The sequence below is a fragment of the Ambystoma mexicanum genome, chromosome 4p (assembly GCF_040938575.1).
Source record: "Ambystoma mexicanum isolate Mex_15411 chromosome 4p, UKY_AmexF1_1, whole genome shotgun sequence".
NCBI classification, from domain to species: domain Eukaryota; kingdom Metazoa; phylum Chordata; class Amphibia; order Caudata; family Ambystomatidae; genus Ambystoma; species Ambystoma mexicanum.
In genome coordinates, this window is record NC_090927.1 from 1,083,272,016 (window position 1) to 1,083,296,769 (window position 24,754).

At 47.1% G+C, this 24,754-nt stretch overlaps 1 protein-coding gene across 4 annotated transcripts in view; it reads left to right on the plus strand.

Moving 5' to 3' along the window:
• The window catches only part of SASH1 (SAM and SH3 domain containing 1), a 673,306-nt gene that overhangs the window by 232,337 nt on the left and 416,215 nt on the right, over positions 1–24,754 (plus strand). For 2 of the 4 annotated variants that reach the window (XM_069606665.1, XM_069606666.1), the window contains exon 1: positions 3,983–4,425. The exons of 1 other annotated variant lie outside the window; for it this stretch is intronic. In XM_069606665.1, the coding sequence (XP_069462766.1) occupies positions 4,315–4,425 (111 nt within the window). In that variant the 5' untranslated portion in view covers positions 3,983–4,314. Of the gene's footprint in view, positions 1–3,982; positions 4,426–24,754 lie in introns of those variants that run through there. One more of the 4 variants, XM_069606668.1, reaches the window with a different exon arrangement.

Sequence of the window (24,754 nt, forward strand, 5' to 3'; positions counted from 1 at the left end):
CTGCCTGTTTAAAACTAAAATATAGCAGAATTAATGGAGTTCTGCAGCAGTTAGCACAGGTCCCTTGCTGAGGGGCACGGCCAGAGACTGTAAAACAAGATGATGCTGTTTCAGGAAACCGAATATGGAGGTATTGAAATAAAAGAAAGACTATGCTAGACCCTCAACGTTTTAGTGAACAATAAAAACTATTGATATATTGAAACATTGAACTACAAAGAGATGGTGTGACTAAATCAATCATCTATAGCCTCAATCAAAAATGTTATAGTTCTACTGCAGTCACAGTCATCCATTGATTTCCAGCCCAATAAATCTAAGGCAAAAACACCTGAACAAGACTTAACCCTGGCGTACTGGCAGGCAATGCAAAATATTTAAGCAATAAGCCCCGAGATGCGGGGGCATTACCGAGTAGGGTAAAGCCCCGGGGCCGATAGCCAGCAGAAGAAGCTGGCAGTCTCCAGCTCCGAGGAGGCTTGGAACGGGGGCTTTAGAATGTGGTAAAACCCCCATTGCGAGTCTCCCCATTATCTGAGATGCTGAAAACATGCCCCCACCAGGTACTAACATGAATTTCCCACCAGTATCTAGAATAGAGGAGAAAAGAAATTAAACTAGCTAAATTAGCAGACACATGAATATTGTGGATTTGCATTCGGTTTGAGGACCAGAATAGCCCTCTCTACCTGCCAGGCTGTGGTGCTGTCAGGCTTGGGTTCACCCTGTAACAAACAAACAGGGTGTGCCCGGAAGTGGCACCCCGCAGGCCACGCCCATGTCAAAACTGTTGCTGCATCATGGAGGGCGTGTAGTGAGACTGACGTAGGGTGACCGGACGTCCTGGTTTTGCCGGGACTGTCCCGGTATTTGGTGCTCTGTCCCCCTTTCTCAAGATTATGTTTCCATTGGAAACTGCAGCGGTCCTGGTTTTTTGTAGTAGGTCTTCATAGCACCAGAGGCGTAGCCAGGATTGTCCAACAAGTGGGGCTTGAAGCTAATGTAGTTGGGCCCACCACAGTGACATTAACATCTGTAGATGCCCATGCAGCACTGTTAAGTGGGCATTAACAGATTCTGGGTGGGTGTTGCCTGCTCAGGCCCTATCCTGCCTACGCGTCTGCATAGCAGGCAGGCAGGAATGCACAATCTCGCACAGAAGAAATGCTGCCTTTTTTACAATTTAAGAAAGTGTTAGTTTGTGATCATTTAATTATAATATGAGTTTATTTAAACAGTAACACTTAAACGCCTTTCTCCTCCATACGCTACTGAAGTGCAATGCCTTGATAGCCACTTTCAAGAGTTAGTCCTACTTTTATGTTAGTTGCCCTGTCTCGGTTTTTTACTGTTTAAATCTGGTCACCCTAGAGTCTAGACTGAGGGTGACCGGAAGTGTACGGGGTCATGAAAGATTGTCTTGCATTTATATAGCACCTCCTGGTCTAATTCATTGCGTCGAAGCGCTATGTGAATGAATTACGTGGTCGAAGCTAGAGTGTTATGAGATCTTAAATTAAGCAATCATATTTACGTGAAATCGGTACTTTAGTAATCAATAAAACAGAAAACGTGTAAATCAGTTTCTAAAGTGTTTTCTGGTTAGGGTTTAAGTTCTCCTCTTCCCAGCTCTGCGTGTCCTGCTTGTGCTGTCTCGTTATTTACATTTTCCCCGCCGGGGCTGTGCCCTCCCATGCCAGCGCCTCCTCCTGCAGGCAGCCCTCGGGGCCGGAGAACAATGCGGTCACGAGGATGATGGAGTGGTCACGGGACAGCGTCGCTGTGGGCTCCCGGGCCCGTTCCCGGGGATGCTGATCAGTATGTCCTCGCTGCAGGGAGGGGGAGGGCGAGAATGCGCTGGAGCTGTGGTAAGTGCAGCCTGTGTTGTGCGAGGGGGCTGTGCTTCACACAATAACACACCACGCAGGCTAGCGATGTGAAAAACGCGTGAGTCGCCTGTAGGCTCCGAGTCTGAGCTGGTACATGAATGGTTCAGAGGAACACACAAACACACGCGGTCCTTTTCTGTTGCTGACAGTAAGTGAGTAGAATACAAAATGTTGTTGGAGAGAATAGGCGGTGCAAGCTTTTTTATTTCTATCCTATTATTTCACGAGACGTGGTTGCCTGGGCTGTAAGATAGCAGTGCTGCACTTGGGCTAAAACCTCTGTGTGGTTGGAGGGTTCGAGTCCCAGTAGAGCCGGTGCACCCCACCGTCCATGCATGCGAGAAGAAAACAACGAGCACGATTGCGGTGATGTGATGCTGCACAAAACGCAGTACACAAACTGTCCTTGTTGAAAGCACGGGTTGGCAGAAAATGTGTTTAGTGCCACTGTTAAAATACACGTGAATGCTTCAGAAACCAACTGTTTGGCTGCCTCATGCCGATAGGAGGTGTGGCGTTTTTCTGAGCAGAGAGTGGTGGGTAGATCCCTCTCTTCGGCAGGTCCCTCCCTCTGGAATGGCCTCCCTGCCCCTCTCAAGACTTGAGCTGGAGCGCCCTAAGTTCCTGAAGCTTCCCAAGACCCTGCTCTTTACCAACTGCTCCCTTGCCAACACGCCCACCTGCCGCTCTGACTGGCGGCCTGGTCACTTATGAGTCACACAGAGTACCAGGCCCTCCCTGACCAGTCTACCAGCACACCCCCAATAAGTCCTGCGCTTCTGGGCCCCCTCCCTGACTATTATGGTGTGACGTGCATCCCTCCTGAGTCTGATCCACCCTGTCCTCGCCCTTAGATAGCAGTCCACCCCTGACACCCCCTGGCACTTGCAAACTTCTCCCACCCAGCACTTGCCTAGCCTCTGGGCCCTTCCTCCTTCTTTCCCCATCCCCCTACATGTTTGCCTCCTTCCCTGACCAGCACTGCCCACCCCCTCCTTGCTTCCCCCTGCACTCCTTGTTACTGCACTTGCACGATCCGAATGTCACAAGGCAAGGCCTAGTAGGACCGTTCTTGTTGTTTATATCCCCTGCTCCCACTCTCCCTTTTTTTTCGTCTTGTGGGGCCTGGAAACACTTTTTGTTATGTATTGTGCTAATAAATACTTCATAAATAAATTAAAAATCAAATTAATGGGGGGAGAGCCACAAAACTTTACACGAAAGCATTTAAAAGACACGCTGGGCCAACTTTACAAAACTGTTTTGTTTCCTACAGGCTATCATTTTATGGGTTTAAATACTAATAAAGTCAGTCATTTGGGTTTTTGTTAACTTCCCAAGGACGCACCCCCATCGATCGGCCCTTTTGACACGGTTATATTATCTCTCCTGTTTGGCTCAGTTATCGGAATTATGAAAAGCGCCCTGAAGCAGTCCGTTTGGTGTCAAGATGTTACTGAACATGGGGCGCCTCTCTCTTTTAAGAGGTCACGCGTCGGGTGAGCAGCACGCAATAGCGCTTGTTTTCAGTGTTGCATTCTGGTACTTGTAGGCCCACGCGTGTAATGTAACAACAAAGTAAGTAGCATAACACAGAGAAAGAACACCGGACTGCACGAACCGCTCGTAACCACATCGTGTGCCAACTTGAGGTACTTCGGTGAGGTGCGCCCCCCACTGGATGCCTCTTTCGCTCTTCGCAGCTGTAAATGCCCCGTGGGGCTGTTAAAGCAGGCTGCCCTCCTTTGAGCAGACGCTGTAGTGCAAGTGCGGTTCACTCCCAGGCAGAGAGCCTGACATCATAGCACCTTTTGTTGCTGAAAGACTTAGCCAGAGGAGACAGAGCGAGCAGTCATGTGAAGTCGGGAGAGACCATTGCATGGACGGGGGGGGGGCAGGATTGTCTGCCACTGGTATTTACTGCCGTATCGGCGCTTTCTTGGTACGATGATTCCTTCCCTCGTCATTGACTTTCTGCCAATGTGTTTTCTGCATCACTTGTGGGAAGGACTTCTTAGCGAGTGCAAATGCTCTATTATTTTTTCGACCCCCCCCTGTGGTGCTCTGTGGTTCAGCCCAGGCTTCAGCTGGAGCGTGGCTGGAGCTTGCCCCATCCAGCAGGGAAAAGTTTCTGAAGCGATGTCAACTCCGCGGCTTCTAGGAACGGGCTAAACCCGGGAGAGTCTGCGATGAGGAGGAGGCCGAGTCTGCTCTGGCGCAATATCTGCACCCTCCTGGGCAGCCTGGCGGCCCCCCTATAAGGAGGGCACTGCGAGGGCAGCTGGGACTGGGGGGGAAAGCATGGTGAAGCGGGACAGGGGCGCCGGAGCAGTGTTTGCAACCTGTTGCAGCCTGGGAGCCAGCCCGGGGCAGGGAGCCGTGGTCACCGCTGGACCGGGGCGCTCCTGAAGCAGGGGGTCGTGAAATGGAGGAAGCGGATCAAGCCGCCCGGCCCGAGTCCCAGGAGGAGGCGGAGGAGGACACGGGCATGTCCGATGGCATCTCCAAGCTCTGGACCGATGTGATGGGGATGCTGGTGAGTTTGGGGGGTGGGAGGTCAGAAGGGGGCAAAGTTCCCAAGAATGAAGCAGAACGAAAGCTGCCTCTAGAATTGTATCCCTTGTTAGCGCTCCAAAGCGGTTTCTCTGCACGGTTGCACTGTACAAACATAGCTGCATTCTGGGGCTTGTAGTCCTGCCTTGTTGAATTGAGAAATAACAAGTACCAGACTACATAGAACAAAACCAGGACTGGACGAAATAGTTATGCTCGCCCAGTGGCAACTTGAGCGCTCTGCGAATTAAAGGCACTTTAACAGCATGTATATATGCAGGTTTTCCAGTCATGTCCGTCACATGACAAGTATGACTACTTCACCCAGGCCTCTTCTCGCCCTCCTCCTGGCCTTTATGCCTCGGCATTCCTCTGTGTTCAGCCATTTAAGGGTCAAAGTGCTGCTGTTTTTCTGTGTATGCGTCTCGAGTGTGAGCATGCCGGCAGTAAATACTGTGCCACCTAGGTTACACAGTGGTATCTCACAGTGGTATCTCGAGTGTGAGCATGCCGGCAGTAAATACTGTGCCACCTAGGCTACACAGTGGTATCTCACAGTGGTATCTCGAGTGTGAGCATGGCGGCAGTAAATACTGTGCCACCTAGGCTACACAGTGGTATCTCACAGTGGTATCTCGAGTGTGAGCATGGCGGCAATAAATACTGTGCCACCTAGGTTACACAGTGGTATCTCGAATGTGAGCATGTCGGCAGTAAATACTGTGCCACCTAGGTTACACAGTGGTATGTCTTTGGGTTTTATACAGCCCGCTCGGGTGGTGCATACGGGCATCCGCAGGGGAGGGGAAACCAACACACACACGATGCCAGTGATGAGGTGACGGCGAGTGGGGGAGAAGCCCATCGCGTGGCTTAACTCAGGAAAGTAATGATCTTTGCTGGGAGACCTGCAAAGGTTAAAAATGAAAAATACTGGAAATGGCATTTTTGGCTAGAATACCCTGTTTTGTGTATGCCTTGCTGCAGTTGACTGTTTCTTGTGACTGCAAATAGCCGGCGTTGCTGTGTAGTCATTGTATCAACCTGGGCCAGGTGTAAGGCGGAGTTAGGCTGGCTGGGATTTGAACCCGTGACCGCAATTTGCAGCCGAGATAACGGCAGCAAGCGCTGCATTCACAGAGCTGCGTGAGCTGATATTTCCAAGCAACGTGGTAACGTTAAGATGTCCGAGTTATGGAATGGCGGAACGCACTATGCTTTTGCTCATTGGCCCCGTGATGCAATGTGCTTTGAATGTGCGCCTTGTTTGTTTTGGTCCTTGCTGGACCGGGCAGAGGGGCTCGTCCCGGCAGAATGAGAACGTGAGAGCGAGAAGCACTTGTATCTCCCATTGGCAGTGCGACCTTTAGTCGGGCCCCCTGGCTTGCTACTCGCTCGCACAGGTGACATTCGACGTCAGTGGTATGTAAAGGCTCTTACTACAGCTCCTTCAAACCACTGAGGGGAAACCTCTTTCCCGTCATGTTCCTCCTTGTATCTACTTAGTTGTCGTGTGTAGCGCCAACATGCTGCATGACAGCACATGGCGATACTCAAAACCACCATCTGTTCTGGGAAGTGGTCAAAAGCTTCCCCTTTCCAGAACGTCTCAAGCACGACTCTTTCTCAGTGGCCTCGTCTTGTGTGCACCACGTGACCCAGGCACCAGGCGAGCTTTCTATCTGGCCCCTCCCTTATGTATGTAAATACTTGGTCCTTTTGGTAGAGCGCTACATGCCGCTTTGCTGCCGCTCACCATCACCTGTCCACATTGTCAACTAAGGGGGTGGGGTGTTAACTCATTTCTTCCAAAGGGTTCTGAGACACCAAGGAATGGACTCCTCCCCACACCCCAAACCAACTGTAATACATCTCTAAATTCACCACTTACAACACTAATCACACATATTGCCCCAGCACATTCAAAAGTGCACTGTGTGGTAATTATTTTCAGTTTAACATGTGCTCTCTATATATGTAATGTTAGCCTATGTGTTGGTGCCTCGGCATGATTTATGGAGAGGTTTGCTAGTTTTTGGAAAGATTGGGAATAGATTTTCTATTTATATGATAAATATGTTTGCCACAAAGGATTTTATTTATATAGTGCACCGAACCCAGAGATATCTGGGCGCGTTTCTTGTGAAAATGTTGATGGAAGTGAGACCTTTTTGTTTCCTTCATTAATAAGGATTTTTTTGTTTATTTTTGTAAACCATGCGCAGTGGTATTTTGTCACCTATTATTAGTGAGATTTGGTTTGATTGTGATGTGTTTGTGAGAACTTTTTTTATGACACTACCATGTGAGGGAGATCATATTCGACAAGGAAAGACAACCTTTCGTTTTCAATTACAATACATCAAACGGCCCTGTTTTTGTACATAGTTGTGGCAATGTTTGTTGATTGCAGTGTTAGTAAGTTTTAGAATGTATAGATACATTTGCAGACAGTTTTTTTATTTTTTAGATAATTTCCGTTAAAACGCACTCCTCCATGCCAAGATGTAATTTCGTTCCTTATTGGCAGATTTAATATAACATTAATGCAAACAGTGAATGGGGCAGTTTCAGTGATCTGCACCTTGCCTAAGGTCAGTTATAAAAGATTGGTGTATTCAGAAGTAAACCCAGCATACAGCTGGTCCCTACATGGAGTCAAGAAATCCAAGTTTCCATCTCCCGCCCCAAGACCCTCCAAGGGAAAAGAAGATTGATGTTTTATTGTATTAGAGTTGAATTAAGATGGTATTCCCAACATCATTGAATATGCCCCAATAGCGCCACTATATTAGAGTTGAATTTAGAAGGTATTCCCAACATTGAGTGTGCCTGGTCGCATACACTTTACTGATTACCACAATATCACACTGCTGCGCTTACTCTCTCCTATACACCACCATTCAACTAGAACACAGCAGTACTATGACACATTCGGTAAAGCTGTTCTCATACTAACATGACTCATCAAACTACCCATCATCCTAATAAAACGCAGCTAGCTAGCACACACCGGCTAGCCTAGGCGTCTCCTCAGGCCTAACGCAGCCAGAACTCAGTCTGGATGTCCACCCTCCAGACTAAACACATTCAACTGATCTCCTCAGCACCACACCTACCGCTAAGAAGCAGCTATCACGCAACAACCACACCAGCTGCAAACATACCTGGTGCGCCCACGCACCTTACGACTCTCTCCCTCTCTCTCTCTCTCTCTCTCTCTCAACTGACTTGAACTGCAGTTCCCGAGGGCGTTCAACCTACCTGTGCTTTGAGATCATACCAATGATACATAAGGCGCTTTACAAATGCAAAATAACATAACATAAAATTAGATTGCGCAAGTAAGTCAACACACGTTTCGCAATCTGAGGCGCTTCATCAGGATACCAACATTTTATAAACAATCACATTGTCATTTCCCAAGGCAACATTAAGGTAATCACACATTTATTATTATTATTTTTTTATTTTTTATTCTACTTGTAGCCTATTCAGACTTTTACAAGGACTGTTGAGATTCATTAAAATGATTTATTTATTAATTGTTAGCTTGTTCGGCGCTTATACCGCTTTACAAATGGGGGTAAGCTTGTTTCTAAGTGGCTACCGTTTCCACCCATTAACATAACATTAGCAAAAGAGACATACGTTAAAATGCATTTCTTTTCATTCCTATGGGATGCTAAGCTCCCATCACAACCCAGTGAATGCCCAGCAACCTGGCAACCCAAAAGGTTCATGTGGTTAGGAATTGTTCTTCTGAACAAGGCAGTATGTGAGATTTGAGTCTGCCCATTGCCACACCTGGGGCTAAAACAACATCTAGATTTTTAACGCCCGTGCCTCACCGTGTGGATCCGGAACGGGGAGTCCCTGCATACTTGGAGGGAATCGTCAGGGAAAAGGCTTATTCCTGCAGAATCGCAGCATTCATGCAGTTCCCCCACTTGTTTTCACTGCCAGGCGCAGTTCCAGCTTCATGCGTCCACCACGAACCATGGCAGATATCATCACTGTCTGGAAAATATCCTTTCACCATTGGTATGGTCCCAACGCACTGTAGTTTGAATGCCCCCAGGTGACTGGAGGCCAGGTATTGGGGACGGGGGGGAAATCATACCCAACTGTTCTCTGTAGCAACTCTGTCACTTCACACCTATATCTATTCTATGGCATTGGAACCAGTGTGTGGCGGTGCAGACTTTCCCCAGACTGGCTAAGTGGTGATTCCAATATGACTAGACCTCCTAGCAGGGCTGGCCTTGGGGGCATCAGCGCCCTGTGCGAATTGGCACTCCCCCACAAGCCCCTGGTCAACAGGGGGCGGGGGCAGGATGTGCCACTTTTAATAACAAAGGGGCAGCTGCCACAGCTTCTGCCACTACGCCAGCTCGGGGGTGCCCTTGAAAAACTCCCCCATGCTGGCGTGGTGGGGGTCTAATGGCGCCCTTTTGTTATTAAATGTGCCTGTGGCAGCGGGTGCATTTAATAGCAAAAGGCCGCCTGCCGCGCCTTCTCCAACTACGCCAGCTCGGGGGAGCCGACTGAAAAATTCCCCGAGCTGGCATGGTGGGGTAATGGAGCCCTGGAGGGGCGTGGCGCCCCGGGCGGTCGCCCAGCCCTCCCTCCCCTAAGCCCCCCTCCCCTAAGGCCGACTCTGCCTGCTAGATCTAGTAGGATCAATGGTAAAATACTGAACCCTTTACTGTGAATCCCAAAAATCTTAACGTTTTTGTTGTTTTGTGCACTTTTTCTCACTAATAAATTTGGGTGGAGACCCCTCCCACTTCCCCATTCCCAATGAATACTGTACCCCATTTACCATCAGACAACTGTTATCCGACTAAAACACCATGCGCTCCTTTTTTTCAGTGTGGCCAACATTATTGGCAGAAAAGCGCTATATTAGACCTCTTTACATATGCAGTGTTGCCCCGTGTCCACTGCATGCTAACACTTTCACACAGGCAGGGATATGTAATAGGGAGCAAAACTACGAACACCCGTTTTACCACATGATCTCATTGTCCCGAGGATAAGGGTGTTAGTAACATAGGCTGTGATAGGCACACCCTACCTCTAGACACATTCCGACACAGTCTAAGTTCCTGTTCAGAGCATCCGCTGAACAATTTTGATATTTTAACGGCTGATGAAACTTTATAAACAATGATACAAATATGTAGACAGTGTAGCCGTTTTCTGAGCCACACAAGTCCGTCCTCAGAAAGTTTCAGAAGCCTATCTGTTGTAACAAAGGAGTATTCCTTTTAGTTTGTCCTAAGAAGTTATCGCAATCTCCCAATAGACTTCCTTTTATGGCGCCGCTACAGATATCCCCCTCAGGAATGGAGACTTTCCATATGCAGTTTAATGCCTCAAACTTTCCCCAATAAGGGCGCACAGAACTTCGCATGAATTTGCCCACGGTCACACAGTTCAGGGAGAATCCTGTAAAACCGAGACTAGAGCTCTCGTTTCTCGGTTCTAATCCTGAGACTAAGTGTGGCACGGAGCCACATCACTAACTTTAAACTTTTAAACACGAGGAAAACATCTGTTGTCATACTATAAGAATTGATACAAACACTACGTGCACAGTTAAACAATGCTTCCCTCGCTGCAAGAGGTTATACATCAAATCAAAAAGACATCAGAAGACGAAGGAAGGGTCACGTGCTCCACGGCGGGCAGCCTGGAGGTGCAGGCCCCCCTGCTGTGCCTCGCCACGGCGCAGCCACTGCGCCGCGAAAAGTAATTACAGGAGGTGTCTGGGGCGGTGGCCAGTGGTGGGTGTGGAATTTGCAGGGCTCGGAGGTCACGCTATGGCTGCAGGGGGGCGGGGAGGGCTCGCCCATTGACAGGAATGCCGCAGCACACGGTGCGCTTTCACTCGCTGCACGGCGCAGCTGGGACTGTGAGCGCTGCGAATAGGGGGCGGGCGGCGGCGGCGGGGCGGGGGGGGGGGGATTGCACGAACATTTACTGAGGAGTTCTACTCGACCCATACGCTGCACCAGGGCCATTATCAATACCCTCTGCTCGGTACAATCTTTTTGGTGTTAGTGGGCCCTTAATGTGACGCAGAATTTTCTGAAACGCCATCCGGTCCATTTGTTAAGTCTGTTACAGAAGGATAGAAGGCCATATGCGTCTATGTCCTCTTGCCATTGTATGTTTCTTAAAGTACGTGTTACTTTGTTTTTGGCTATGAATGATTGTTTTATATGTATTGTGTCTGTCCAACGCTTTGGAACTGGTTTGTACTGGTGATAAGTTGCACTTGATAGACAATTCGGCTACTTGCTCCTCCCTGCCACTGCTGCATGTTCCATCATACTCCTCCTCCTTTGCCTCTCTGGCAGGCAAAGCGCTTCGACTCCATAATCCATGACAGGAGGAGTTATACAAATGCAAGGTAACATAACATAGTGCTACTGTGTAGTGCGGGATGAACAAGTAAACTGCATGCATCCTGCAGACACTGGTTCAAATCCGCGCAGATCCACTCAACTTTGCATTCTCCCAAAGCTTAACAACTGAGATGGGTACCCCTGGTTCTAGCACCTTGAAAATGTGCTAGTAACATTTAATCTTTAAGTGATTTAATCAGTATTACGCAGGTCAAGGGAAGAGTTATTGTATTTTATATACTGCCAGCACGCCGACATCCGGATAGGCCTGCTTGTTTGATGAACGGCACAGCACGCACAATACCATACCTGATTGCGACAAATCAACTTGGAATACTTAAAAACGGTGAGACAATTGATGACTAAAGCAACTGGTACACCGGTGTCGCACCGTTTAGTTCGCCCAAACCCTTTTGTTTTAAAGGAGGGGTTGGGCACATGAAAGGTAATGATGCCAGTCTGCCCCAGCTCCACCTCTTTTACCAGCCGCTCTCCCCTCCCCGGCCTTAATCGAGTGGGGGTGGCTCTCATTAGGTGGCATGTCCTTAGGCCACACCTCCTAGCAAGAGCCCTCCCCCTCCCCCTTCGATTTCCTATCCCACTTAAAGCATTGCTTATAGCTGTGACTGAGTGGGATTTGAGTGTGCGATGTTCAGGGGTGGCCTTACTCACGGGGTAGCAATGACTACCTGAAAGATAGCGAGGGGCTACGGACAGCAATTAGGAAGAGCATCACATCGCGTAACGCGACACGTTGCATCATAACTAAAGTTCAAAAAATCTAGTTGCCCCCAATGGTCCTGCCTGAATGTTCCCAAGCGTGCTTGCTGTGGTTCGCGCTGTGATGCAGCAACTCCCTGATGCTAGTTTGACATGCGGTCGTGGGGGTTTCACAGTGATATCACAAAAAGATCCTCAAACCATAGTTTGACATGTTCCCCCCCCCCCACCCCCCACCTCCACACAGTGATGAAATAATGAAACTTCTGATGGGAACGTTCCCCGGTAACTTCCCTACATTCATCACATTACTCGCAAGCATGCTGGTGGTTAAGTAGTCTTGCTAAGTTTACTCCCCCCCCCCCCCCCCCCAGCCTTCATTTCCTCTAAAGTTATTACTCAGAAGTGACGAGCAGCATTATTCTATCTTGGCCGGAGCATTCTGTTATGTCTCCCTGGTCAGGTCTCACCTGCACGCAACGTGCCGCCATTTTGTGGCCGCCGGAGCCCATTGTTATGGTAATGTCGGGGCCCTTCGTCCGCGTGCTGCTGTTCCCTGCGCCAATTATTGACAGCAAAAAATGTAAAGTAGTTCCCACAGACGCAAAGAGTAGAGGGGCCCCGGCTTACTCCTGCCAGACTTTCTGCATCAGACAGGCCTCCCTTTGTGAGAGGGGCTGCCTCTTCTGCTCGCTATCTGCCAGCCGCTTTTCAGCCTTGCATTGTGGAATGAGAAGCATGTGACTGATAGTGGGGAGACCAGACCCCAGGCTCCCCGATCCGGCGATGCAATGTGGGGACGCTCCAGGAGAACAGCACGTTATGTGTTCTTTCCTTACACTTTAAGCCTCGCTCTTGAAAATACCCATTTAATGTGGTACGTATTAGTGAGGATTGGCTTGTTTCTAAACCCTCTCAGGTTTGGTGGCTAAAGACACAGATGAATAACGTGATTTGTTCAAGATAACACAGTTTGCCGAAGGGGAAATCCATAATTGGAACTAAAGGCCCGTATTTCCTTTGTTACCAAAGTAGTTATCGTTTATACTTTTCTTGCCTTTTATTAGGGCTATGTGTAATGTGCAGGTGCCATGGGTCTGCTTGAAAGCGGGAGCATCTGTGAGGAGAAGGGGAAACGTGATGGCTACTGTCATCTTCAGGACTTCTCCCGATTCATTTTTTAGCAACGAGAGAGTGCCGGAGAAAGTTCACAGAAGAGTCCCGGTAGTGGAGCGATCTAACAGTGAAGGAAGTGTACCTATACTTTGGCGAGTTGTGAGCGATGAGTGGCGTCGTGTGGTGACATAGGAATAGTTTAGTCAGGTAGACTGGTTCAGAGCTTCAGGAGGCTGAGCTGGTCAGGCCGAGTGTCGTGATCACCCTCCTTTGTGAGTCAATGCATTGTCTTCAGAGCTGGCGGGATGTGTGAGGGTTGCTTGAGGTCTAATTGGGGCTGGAAATGAGCTCGAACAGAGCATACACGCATATAAAAGAGACTAAAACCATAAATTGAAGACTCATGACTCATCTGATTGAAAAGTTTGCAAATGAACCCGCAGGTTATTCCCTTGAGGGGATAATGACCCTCTGTAGCCAGTGTTTTTGCCCTATGGTATTATATGGATTGGATGCCTTAGCCCTGGGTGACTTACACTTTCTCGATTAAAATCGAGGGCTATTTCTGGAAGCGCATATTAAAATTGCGATCCTCGATCCCGGTTGAATATCTCGGATGAGAATTGTGGTTAGTTTCTTTAAAGGGCCAAGCAACGATAAAGCAAGGGTTGGTCCACCTCAAAATTAATACAAGGCCAAAATGCCAATTACTTGCTGTACTGGGGCACGCCCAAGGTACTTGTAAAAAACTTAAAGGAAAGGAATTTAACAGCCTAATTGCCAGGTTGCACGAGCATATATGTTGGACCCCTGATTTCAAACGAGGCACTACCTCGTTATTTTACAACAATTGTTTAAAAGTAAACTGAAGACATGGGACTGGACAAATAATTATATACGCCTCTCCACATTGCGTACATACACATTTGTAGCAAACGTTACCCATCGGTTTCTGCAAACTCAGAGATATTCAAGATGGTGCCCTAGCCCTGAGGGCTGGTAATTCATATTGAGACTAAGGACAAACCAACTTCCTTTGCTAATATTTCGGGGTGCCCATCTTAAGATCCTGCTATAGTACAGGATTTGACACATATGTAAAACACTGGGCACTCTCGAAACAGCGCAACAATTATTTACGGAGTGTAAAATATTGGGCCCGGCTATAATGACTACAATGGGTGGTTTTGTGTGTAACTACGACTCTATAAAAAATGATGCATTTTTGAATTTTTGCCTGAACACGGAGAGCGAAAGTGTACAATAGCCTTGCATCGGTTATGGTGTATAATTATGAAAGCCTTACACAAGAATAACTGACTGTAACTAGGGTGACGCACCCCCTTTGCTTGCTTACAAAGAAACGTTAACTGAATTATGCAATTGGTTGAGTTGTACTTATAGTTCCTTTTTATTTTACCTGTACAGCTATTATTGATGAGTGGTACATTTTAGCGTTTAATCTTTTTAAAGATTTTATGGAACTCGGAACAGTGATGTGATCATTAATTATTCTGTATGTTCTTGGTTGACGTTCAAATAGATGGAGCCATATAAATTGCCTGTTCACCCCCTGGATGAGATATAATTGGTGTGATCCTCAAATTGATACAACATGTGGAATTTCTTAAATTATGTAAAGTGTTGTCTATTGTGATTATGAGTTGTTCTCAACTTGTTTTAAGTTTGTAAAAGTTTTCAAACTAAATATAAATAAATAATTAAGGTCTAATTTGAGGTGGGAGGACCGGTTAAACTACTTTTTAGATTCTTGCCAGAAAGTTTAACTCAAAATTGTGCTTTTGCTGTGCTACTTCCTTTTGTCTTTAGGTGGGTGCCCGACCCTCTCTGAACTCACAACTTCTGTATATTTCCACGTCCTTCCACACTACATATGAACCTAACCCTGCTCCTCTCTTCTATTTCTCATTGTTAAATTCACACTTTCCAATTACGTTCTTGTAAGCAAGTTTGAATTTCATTTTTAAGCGAGTGTTGGTCCTTTTTTTCTATTTCATTTCTGTTTCTTAATTCATTCAACCCTTCATATTTTTGTTTTTTTACATAATGCCAGTTTTGTCATATTAGCTGGTTAGTTTGTGTTATGTCAAGTTATATCCTGTTTTCTTATGTCATTTCACATTAATGTCAAATATCGGTCTCGCCAGGATAGCTCGGGGGCAATGTTCTCGCCTTAGAAGCATGACGACACAGAGCACAACATGTTCGATCGGCGGGTCCGCTCTTAGAAACCTCTGCGTATTAAGCGCATTCTAAATCACCTATCATATCATACAGAGTACTTTGAAGCAGCCATAAGGTTGCAGCCAATTCTCGAAATAAATAATACTTGTGTGCAGCACTCCATTCAGGAAAAGGGCCACAACAACCGAAGATGACCTGCACATGCAAGCTGGTAAGCAGCCTCTAAACCCCTGTTGGACCAAAGAGCCCCCTGGTGCCCTATATTGGTAGTACAAGGTAAATGCAGCCCAGGGTGAGAAAGGTACAGAAGGCTGGATTATGCAGATTATCCCCCAGAAGAGCCCAGCCCCATCCCAAGAGGAATCCTACCTCCCGCACCACTGCAATCCCCATGAAGTTCCTGGTAGGCCACAAGAACTCCCAGGAAGCCCGGTCCAGGGCTTTGCTCCCATAGGAGAGAGACAGTCCAAAACCAATCAATGTTTAATGTTCCTCCAATGCATGGTTTTATGGTTTTAGCACACCCAGGCTCACTAGGGAGGGTTGTGGAAAGCTCCAAATCCTGAACAAACCCTTTCTGCCCCATGCTGAAGTCCTACACTACGTGCTGCATAGGGCAAGAGTGTCACTACAAACTGAAGGTGAAACCTCTGGCACCTCGCTCCCTTTCCATGTTTGTCATACTTTAAAATCTGCCTTTCACAGGGCTGGGAGGATAGCTCGGGGGCAACGCGTCTGTCTTGGAAGCGAGACAACGCATAGCAACACAGGTTCGAATCCCGGTCTTGTGCTTAGAAACCGTCTACAGTATTAAGCTTGTTATAAAAGAACAATTCTACTTATAATTACACGCCTGCATAAGCAGCTCATGGTATGTTTTCTTACTGTATATGGGGAGGGATTACTGTACTTTGATAACCTACTCCCAAGAAAGGCACCACAGTGTCTCACCATGAACGAAAATAAAGTCTAGCATGGCAAGGCCTAGAACAAACTCCATGCCAGGCTTTTTCAGTTTTACCCTATTAGTTTTCCCTCTCCATTCACTTCCCCTACCAATAACACTCCCCTTCGTCCACAGACTGAATTAATATTCTGGAGTGATTCCCAGGACGATAGTCGGCACATGACTGATCACGCTCCCGAACCCCTACACATTACATTGTGCATTAACTTGGAATTCTCCAAATATGCTTTGGAAACGCAACCCACATGTCACAAGATTTAAGGCCAGATCCTCCTCCTCCTTCTTTCTTTTTGCAGTACTGGGGGTCCACCTAACCCAACTGGCATGCACCCACCCTATTGCAAAATATTCATCTCTCCTTTTGATTGTAGCATCCATTTCCCACTTTTCCTTCCCCTTACTCATTTACTAGTTGGCTACAGGGCGCCCTCTTAAGAACAGGACTGGGAACTCTGAACCTACTGCGTGGTCATTTGGCCCAATATAAAAGCCTGTTAGCATCACTACTGTAACTGGGCCACACCTGTTCCTGAAGGTGAACGTAATAACAGGCCACCATGCCCATGGCCCATTGCAGGCTAGTTTGTCTCACGTGTGTCGGCACACCACACTTATTCTTTCCGGGCTTACTGTCATGTCCACTGTTTGTTGGTTTTTTGTTGGCCAAGTATCGGAAGCATGTAAGCGTGGAGTTTCCCTCGTGAGGCATCGCGTCAGCGTCGTCTTTTGTCTGCGTCAGTATCTTTTTGCGTCGTTTCATTTCCCTTTTATTATAAGGCAGAGAAGCCCGGGTTTAGAGGAAGACACAAGGAACCCCAGACAGACTGGGTCCCGCAGGGCATGGTTGGATCAAAAAAGTGAACGAGGGTGAAGTTTATTTTTATTCCTAGACTATACATCCCTGCCAGGAGTCTCGCTCCTCTGGATGCAAGTCGTTCTACCACCACACCACTAGTTACAGTGCAGTGGATACATGCAGGGCCTCCTCCCAAAGGAAGGGGCTGCCAGTCTCTTCCCCCATCCCGTCCCAAGCAGCAGTACGGAACTAAACTGAGCAACAAACTGTGAATGCGCATTTCATGGCTTGGGCACCTGTGTTTAATGAACTTAAATGATTTTACCCACGTTGTGAAGCAAAAAGGGTACTGCGGGAAGACGGATCACTTCTATACGGTAGTCCCTGCTGAAGATGATGCATAATTAGACGTCCTGCCTCTCGCACTACGCAAAACAAAAACAAAAAAAAAGAAGTCATTCTTATTGCTCAGAGATGCTCCAGGTCAGCTCCTCGAGATGTCGCATATGTAATGTAACTCCCAATGGGTTTGACTAGTCACCCTTTTGTGTGGGTATCTTGAAAACATGGAATGGAATTGGCTTCGGAGGACTTTTAGTCGGATGTTGAACAAAGGCTTATGGTTTTAAATGAGCCGTAATGCTCCCGACTGCTCTAGTAATCGGGGTGATTTTACTGCAAAACTTGTATACGTTGGATATTTACTTCAAAAAGAGTTTCTAGGGCACAATGGAAATTATGGCGGCGGAATGTCGTGGTCACAAAGTGTTTCAGTTAATAAAATGCGTTTGCACGTTTGTGGAATGTGGGCCTTCCCTTTAAATACAAACCAGAAAAAGGGTTTGGTTCAAGACTTCTCTAACATACTCATAAAATGGAGAATGGTGGAGTGATGCGTCCATGAAACGGTTCTATGAAGGATTGACGAATATTTTCTGCCACTTTTTTTACCACAAAATGCAGGGGGAAGACACCACCCAACCCCATACTACTTTACCCCGAACTTACCATCTGCATTTGTGGACAAAAAGTCTGGGTAAAAATGTATCCTCGAGAAGTGTACATCAGTAAAAGTGAGCTAGACCCATGAAACTTGTAAACCTAGTATGAAGTGGCTCTCCACCCCAAAATACAAAGGGCCTCATCACGAGTATTACTGCCGGGGCTATTAGCCCTACTGCAAAATCCCCGGCGCTATTAGCACCGGATCAGGGGTTTGGCAGAATGGTAAGTCCCCATTCCCCATTGGGCCCATTCTGGAATTTTCCATTCCCCATTGGGCTCAATGGGGAATGTTCGGCGCCATTACCGGTGGCGATAATAGCACCGGAAATCGGCAAAACCACTGTGGATTTGCCCCCAGTTCAGAGCTGGTGGAAAATCTGCCAAGCCTGTGATTTGACAGACCCTTAAATGCGGCGGTAATAGCGATACTGCTGCATTAACGGGTTACCGCCAAACTCATGAAGAGGCCCTTTCACCACCCAAAAACGACTAGGGGATGTTTTGTATTTTTGAGGGCTCAGCAGGAGGATCTAGCCACTTTCTAAAATGTTCCACGGTTCATAGCGGGGAAGGCATTTTGTCTGCTCTATGACTTGCCACTTCACTGAATGCCAGCAAGCGTAACATGAAAGCATCTTTAGAAGACCATCGTGAGCCTGACATGCGAGGGGTCACAGAGCGTGCAATTCCCTCCTTCGTTTGGTTCACTGACCCTCACTGCCTTTGCAGGGCCATGTTTCTCACATGATACATGTGACGAATCAACTTCTGGTGCAGCAGTGGTCCAGGGATGAATATCGGTTTCTAAACCATCAATCAAACCCACACCTCCAGTACACCAGAAGGAATCTGAACAGATTAGAACACAAGTGAATATAAAGCTCCTTGTCCAATTTTTGGTAATGTGGACGGAATGGCAGGCTTATCTCTGTAAGGTCGTGGATTGTTGGGTAGTTGCAACACATCGAAAATACAATTATTACCCAATGATAAAAAGGATTGCCCAGTCAAGGTTGTATAACAATATCTACTTTATTACTACAACAGACAGTTCCAGCACACTACAAATACGACCACCCTGTAAAGGAACAAGAGGACAGTTTCACAAAGGAAAGGGATCCACTCTGGATACTGATGGGAAGGTAGTTGATAACCTTGAACAGCGAGACAGATTACTTTTATTTGGTTTCAGCACCAAGGGGGCAAAGGGTCATAACTGTCTCTAGGGGCCTTTGGAGAAGGACCACGGGGGCAGAACCACAATGTACCTGGTGTTGAAGAAGTTGTTGGTGCTCGACAGCGTCGCAACGGTTCCAGAGTGCTTCACAGGCCTTGAGACAGAGTTGGTGGCGGAAGACAGCTGCGGGTATCAGGCGGCAGGTAGTTCGGCAAGCGAGGCTGGTCGGACAGCTGCAGGCTGGCTGGCGCAGAGGCTCGAGGCCAAGAATTGTTGTCTCTGTGCTGGTTGGCTGATCTGGAATGCGGGTTGAGGCATCTTAGATGGCTCTGGTGACTGCGGCGTGACAACAGTCGGCGGTGCAGCCAGATGCAGTTTGAGGACTCTACTGTCTCGAAAAATGTCTTTAAAAGATGGACGCTGGTTGATGCTTGTGTGGCACCGATCCTAGCTTCTTAGCAGGGCTTGTGCCGTCCCAAAGCTCAGTAGAGTGTTTGCGGGCAACTGCCTTGTCCTTGGTCCTGATACTCTCTGGCCCTCCCACCTAGGAAGCTTGCTGGAAGTACCTAGCAGGGCACTATGTGTGGTGGCTGGGTTCCGGTTCTGGAGCTGCTGGATGGGTCCTCTGAGTCTGGTATCTCCCTCTGTTCCGTGGGAGATGTTTAGGGGAGGGCCGTGAGAGATGTTTAGGGGAGGGATCTCGCTTCCCTCCTGGAACACCTGCCCTTCCTTCACTGGTGGAAGATGCAAGGTAGACTGTACCTTCAGGCTGGGTTCAAATGAGTCATCTTACTCCTTTCAAAGTCATCAGATGATCAGCTAAGTGAGGGGTTCAGCCCTCTCTTAAAGCCAAATGGGCCCCAGTAATTGGTGCAGGCTAAGCCTACCTTAATGAACCAATCCTGGGACCCATCAACACTCTTCTGTTATGCATGGTCAAGACTAACGGGACAGACAAGGGTTGACAACACATACCTAAGTCACCCACAGGAGTCTGTTGTTGCAAAGTGTCTCTCTGGTTAACTGATCCCTCTGTGACTTGATTAAAGTGCAGGTCTCCCTTGAAGTTTGTGATCGGAGCAGACTTCCCGTCTCCCCTAAATCACAACCTTCGTCCCCCTGAAAGGGGTCTGCTCTGCAGGGACACCTGCGGTAACTGCTGGACCCAGACCGGCCATTCACGGCCTTTCATACAGAGAGGTGAGAACTAGCTTCAAGTTGACACATTGCACACCAAAGGGGTGTTAACCCAACCTTCCTGTTCTGTTTGGCAACCAAGCCTCTCCTCTAGGCTTGCTTCAATTATCTCGTTAGTATGCACTGCCACCAGCCGAACTACCACAAAAGGAATGCAGATCCATGGAGCATTTCATATTTAAATTAGGCTGCCCATGGCTGGGGGAAGGTGTGCCTTCCCCCTTCTTGGGATGCTTTGTACCCGTGGCTGTCGGATTCTAGCAGAATATGACAGGGGAAGATGGTGTCTGTAGGCTGTGTCTTCCTGCAGTACACGTGACTGTGCGTTTTCGTGCTGGAAGCAGATGAAATGGGTGCGTGATGGTTGCACACATTTCCCGAAGGTTGGTCTCCCATCATTCATTTTAATTAATAAAATATCAAAAAGCCCAGGCGAGTGCGCACACTCCCCGTGCGGATGGTTAAATCCCTCATCTCCTCTGTTTTATGTTGTGGACTGTGCCCTCTGCTCTCTGGGCTTCGCTTTTATATGTTGGATGTTTGTGTCTGTGTTGTGACTTTAAGCCTCGGGGTCATTAGTGCGTGGTATAAATAAGTAAAGTAAAGTTGCCACAACGTCCTTGCCCTACAATGCAACTCTCACACTCTCTTCAGCTTTGTAGGTTTTCTCTTCCACCATGGGTTCTCTCATTGCCACTGCTTCTAGCTTCATTCTCCAACACAAGTTGCAAATCCCAGCGGGGGATCCTAAGTACTGTTGTCAAATCACACCCACCCCTACCCTTCAGAATGCACTCTTTGCCAGCGTTCCTCTTCTGCGCTGGAGGGGTCATCCATCTCTTCCATCTCTGGCCTTCTGGTGGCGTGTCTCTTTCCGCTCTCCAAATTAGATTAAATAAGATCACCCAAAGGATGAGCATATGTTTTTAGAAAGTTGCCAAGAGGACACGCCAAGTCCCCTCTGTCCCACCCTACCCCCATTCCCCTATTCTACATCAATTGTGGCTGATGGTTTATAGTCATTACATCGAAAACAATAATGTGGAAAGTCAAAATATATGAAAAAAAATGTCAAAAGTTGCATTTCTTTTTCATTGTTTTTTATTCGAAATGGGGGGGGGGTTCTCCCCAACCCCCCTTTTTTTTCTATTTTTTATTTTGACCCTTTTTTTTACTTACTAAACCCAAAAATTATATATAAATAAAACATTCGACTTTTTTTTTCGACATTTTTGTCTTTTGACATTTTTTTTCTCGATTATTATGACTGCACACCGTGGCTGATAGATGAACCAAATATTTTTCAAACGAAGTTTAATATGTAAAATGTAACCTTCTGTAACCCCAAAAAAGGCTGAGCCAATCAAAAATGTCAGGTTCTTAGCTGTGACTGAGGAGATGTGCCAGGGGATGATGAAACGAGCCCCCCTTTGATCCCAGGTAAAGGGCTTGATCACTGGATGAGTTTATTTTGAGATCGAAGCTCAAGATAGTTTTCAGAGTTGAGAAGTAGCGGTCAATACAGAAATGGTTGTGTATACCGCTTCTAGATCCACCTCAAATTTAAAAAGGGGGACCAATATGAAGGGAGCTTAGCAATAGGATAAGGGCTGATGAGTAGAAGTGCTACTGCAAACATGGTCAGTAAATGTCTAAATGCTGAGTTTGAACTCCCGGAGCATGTGGAAGTTCCAGCAATATATATACTGCTTGGAGGAGCCCTCGCAAACCTCAACAAGCACGTGTTGACGCCTTCCCGGCTGGCAAATAGTTTTGCTCCTGAGACTATTGATGCGGCCCTGCTCCAAGACCTTTTTGCTGGGCTTGCGTCGGAGGGCATAGCTGCATGGACTGATCTAGTCCCACAAGTGATGGAGATCCTGAAATGCTGCTTACTTCAGAAGCTTCACTTGCTGGACTCTGGCATGCTTCCGAGTTAACAAGGTAGCGGACTTAGAATTGTGGATAGTGTCGGCCCCACACCCCTTCCACCCTCTAAGCACATATCCTCTTTGTTCTGAACTACTTCTCGATGATCATAGGACAGCAGCTGGGTACGTCATTCCTCCTCCACTTGGATTTCTCCATTGACCCTTAATGGTCCCGAATCGAACTGGTACAGTCTTTGGCGGATTAGTCCTTGGCAGAACCAGAGCTTGAGGAAAGTGTTGCTATTTTTTTGAATGTTCCTATTGAATCATACACAGCACACTTCATCAGCTGACCCACTTTCTCCAGAAACTGCAGGCGGGGTTCCTCCATGTTAGACCAATCGTAAATCGTCTCATTGTAACCACACATCATAGAATTTCATAGTCGCCAATTCTGTATGTCAGAGGCTACCCTTCTCTAGAGCAGCAGGTTTTTCAGGGATAGGTAAATGGTTGGGCACACACACCCACACACAACATCCTCCACCCCTCTAATTTCTCCAGTATAGAATATCTGGTTTTTGCCACGTTCAAAATGTCAATCTGACAGTACAGGGCAACAAAAAAAAAAAAAACAGAAAGTATATTGTGTGCCAATCCTATTCCCAACGAACCATGGCAGAAGCGAGAGAACTGCGACCTTCTCATTGTTCGATCTGTCATCAGTCCTACTTCTCTGTTGCTCATTATTAACGGCTGTGTCACGAAGGGATGTTGACCTTTGTGGCTTTCGTCATCAACCTACTGCCAACATTATCCATGCCATTCCAGAGACACTAGTCCAGCCCTGGTTTTAACTTTGCATTCTGAGACTTTTATTACTGGATGTCTCCATTCTAAATCCAGACTACTAAATGGAACCGTCTGTGTCAAGAGTTACTAGAAGAGTACACATCACTCTTACAATGTTAACAGAAAACCCGGAGTCAGCCAAGAGGAAGATCTGGAGATTGGGTTGGATTAAGACCTGCGATTTAAGAGCAAACTCTAAATTGATGCATGAAGTACCAGGTGAGGATAAAGCCTATAACCGACGACAGTCCTACCTAACACGCCTGCCAAACCAACATGCAAGGGCACGTTACATGTGCTTCTTACAAAAGAACGCATAGGTACTTGGTCAAAACACGCAAACTATAACCCCATGTGCCGTTTCTGTAATGATGCCAAAGAAACGCTAAAGCATCTGACAATGTCATGCTCGGACCTTGAGCATCAAAGAGGTCTTATCTTTGCTTCTGTTATTAACAGCCATTGAACAAGGAGCACTGAAGAGTGGTGGAAAGCATTCTTTGAAGGATCTAATAGAGCAGTTTTATTTGCCCTGATAAATTTCCTTCAAGTGATAAAAACTCGGTTGGAAGAACAGGAACTAACCTAAGTGGCTAAGGAAAAATCATAAGGCCTGGTAGAACAAAGGGCATGGTTAACTGAACTGGATGAGATCAAATGGACTGGCTAAAAGCCACGAGGAGGGAGGGAAAGGATAATGGTAACTCGTTATCCGTTGTATTGTATTGTCTTTTGTTTTTTAAAGGTTGAACAAACTAATAAAAATTATGGCAGCGGAGCTGGCTGAATGTTGTAAAAGGTTATTTTTTTTTACCATGGCAAATGACAAGCCAGGGAGCGACTGCGAGGATTTTGCGCTCACTCCTTATGAAGCAGCCACTTGATCCTGGTCCTGTTCTTGCTTTATCACCATCTTGGAGACTGGTCCTGATGCCAATCGCCATCCCAAGTGGCTGACAGCAGTGCTAGTGTTGCAGCGCTTCAAAGGCTGCATGTGGCGGCCACGTGTCCTGCCGGCCCTCTCTTCAGGCATTCCATGGGCAGGCAAGGCCCGGCTTCCTTTTCTTGCACATTCCTAGAATTGCCACGTCTAATTCAGCACTTGAGGCATTAGTTTGAAGCGTTGAAGGCGAAAAAAGCCAGTGGGTGCGGCATCCCTGGAGGGACGCTGCAGTGATCACATTTCTCCAGGATCCACGAATTGTCAGTTTATCACAATTGCATCCTTGTTTTTGCAATACCAATAGTATGACTCTCGGAAAGGTAATCCTACTTTTGGTGTGCGCGTAGCATGCTGTGCATCACCCCTCCCCCCCCCCCGCGTTTTCTGCATGCTGTGCAGAGTCAGGCTTTCACTTCCTTTCCTGCAACTGCGCACCTTTCTGTACTAATCCTTAAAAATTGGAGGCTACAAGCAAAAATAACAGCAGTGCAGCTGTTTTTGATAAGGCGGGTCCCATAAAGCAGATGTTACGCCATCAAAGAATGATTGAGTATGTGCGCCATTCGACCTGTAGGATTGGCAGAGAACATAACACTAGGCGCTCTCCCTGTTTCCACATGTGGTAATGCACCACATCAAGATCCAAGATATTTTGCAAAAAATTTATTGTATTTGTTCCATAATCGTTTTGTGCTCCGTGGTTATAGGGCCTAGACTTTCTGACATGACTACTTGTCCACTTCTGAGTGTCACTTCCACCCCGGTGCATTGTGCGACTTGCATGCCTATGTAGCGGTGCGCTGTTTAACCAGAATGCACTTCACTGTGTGATTGAAAACCAGACATCGGTTCCAATCTCGTTCAGATGACTAGGTCGCTGGTGAGCGACCACCTTGCACAGTAGTGCAAGTCTCCCATGTTTTGTACTAGAACAAAGCAATTGGACACCTCCAGTTTAATGACCGCTATATAGAGTAACGACTTGTGCGCTTTCACTTCTGCATACATAAGCTTGTGAACAGATGTTTTCCAAAGAGCGTTTGGGCT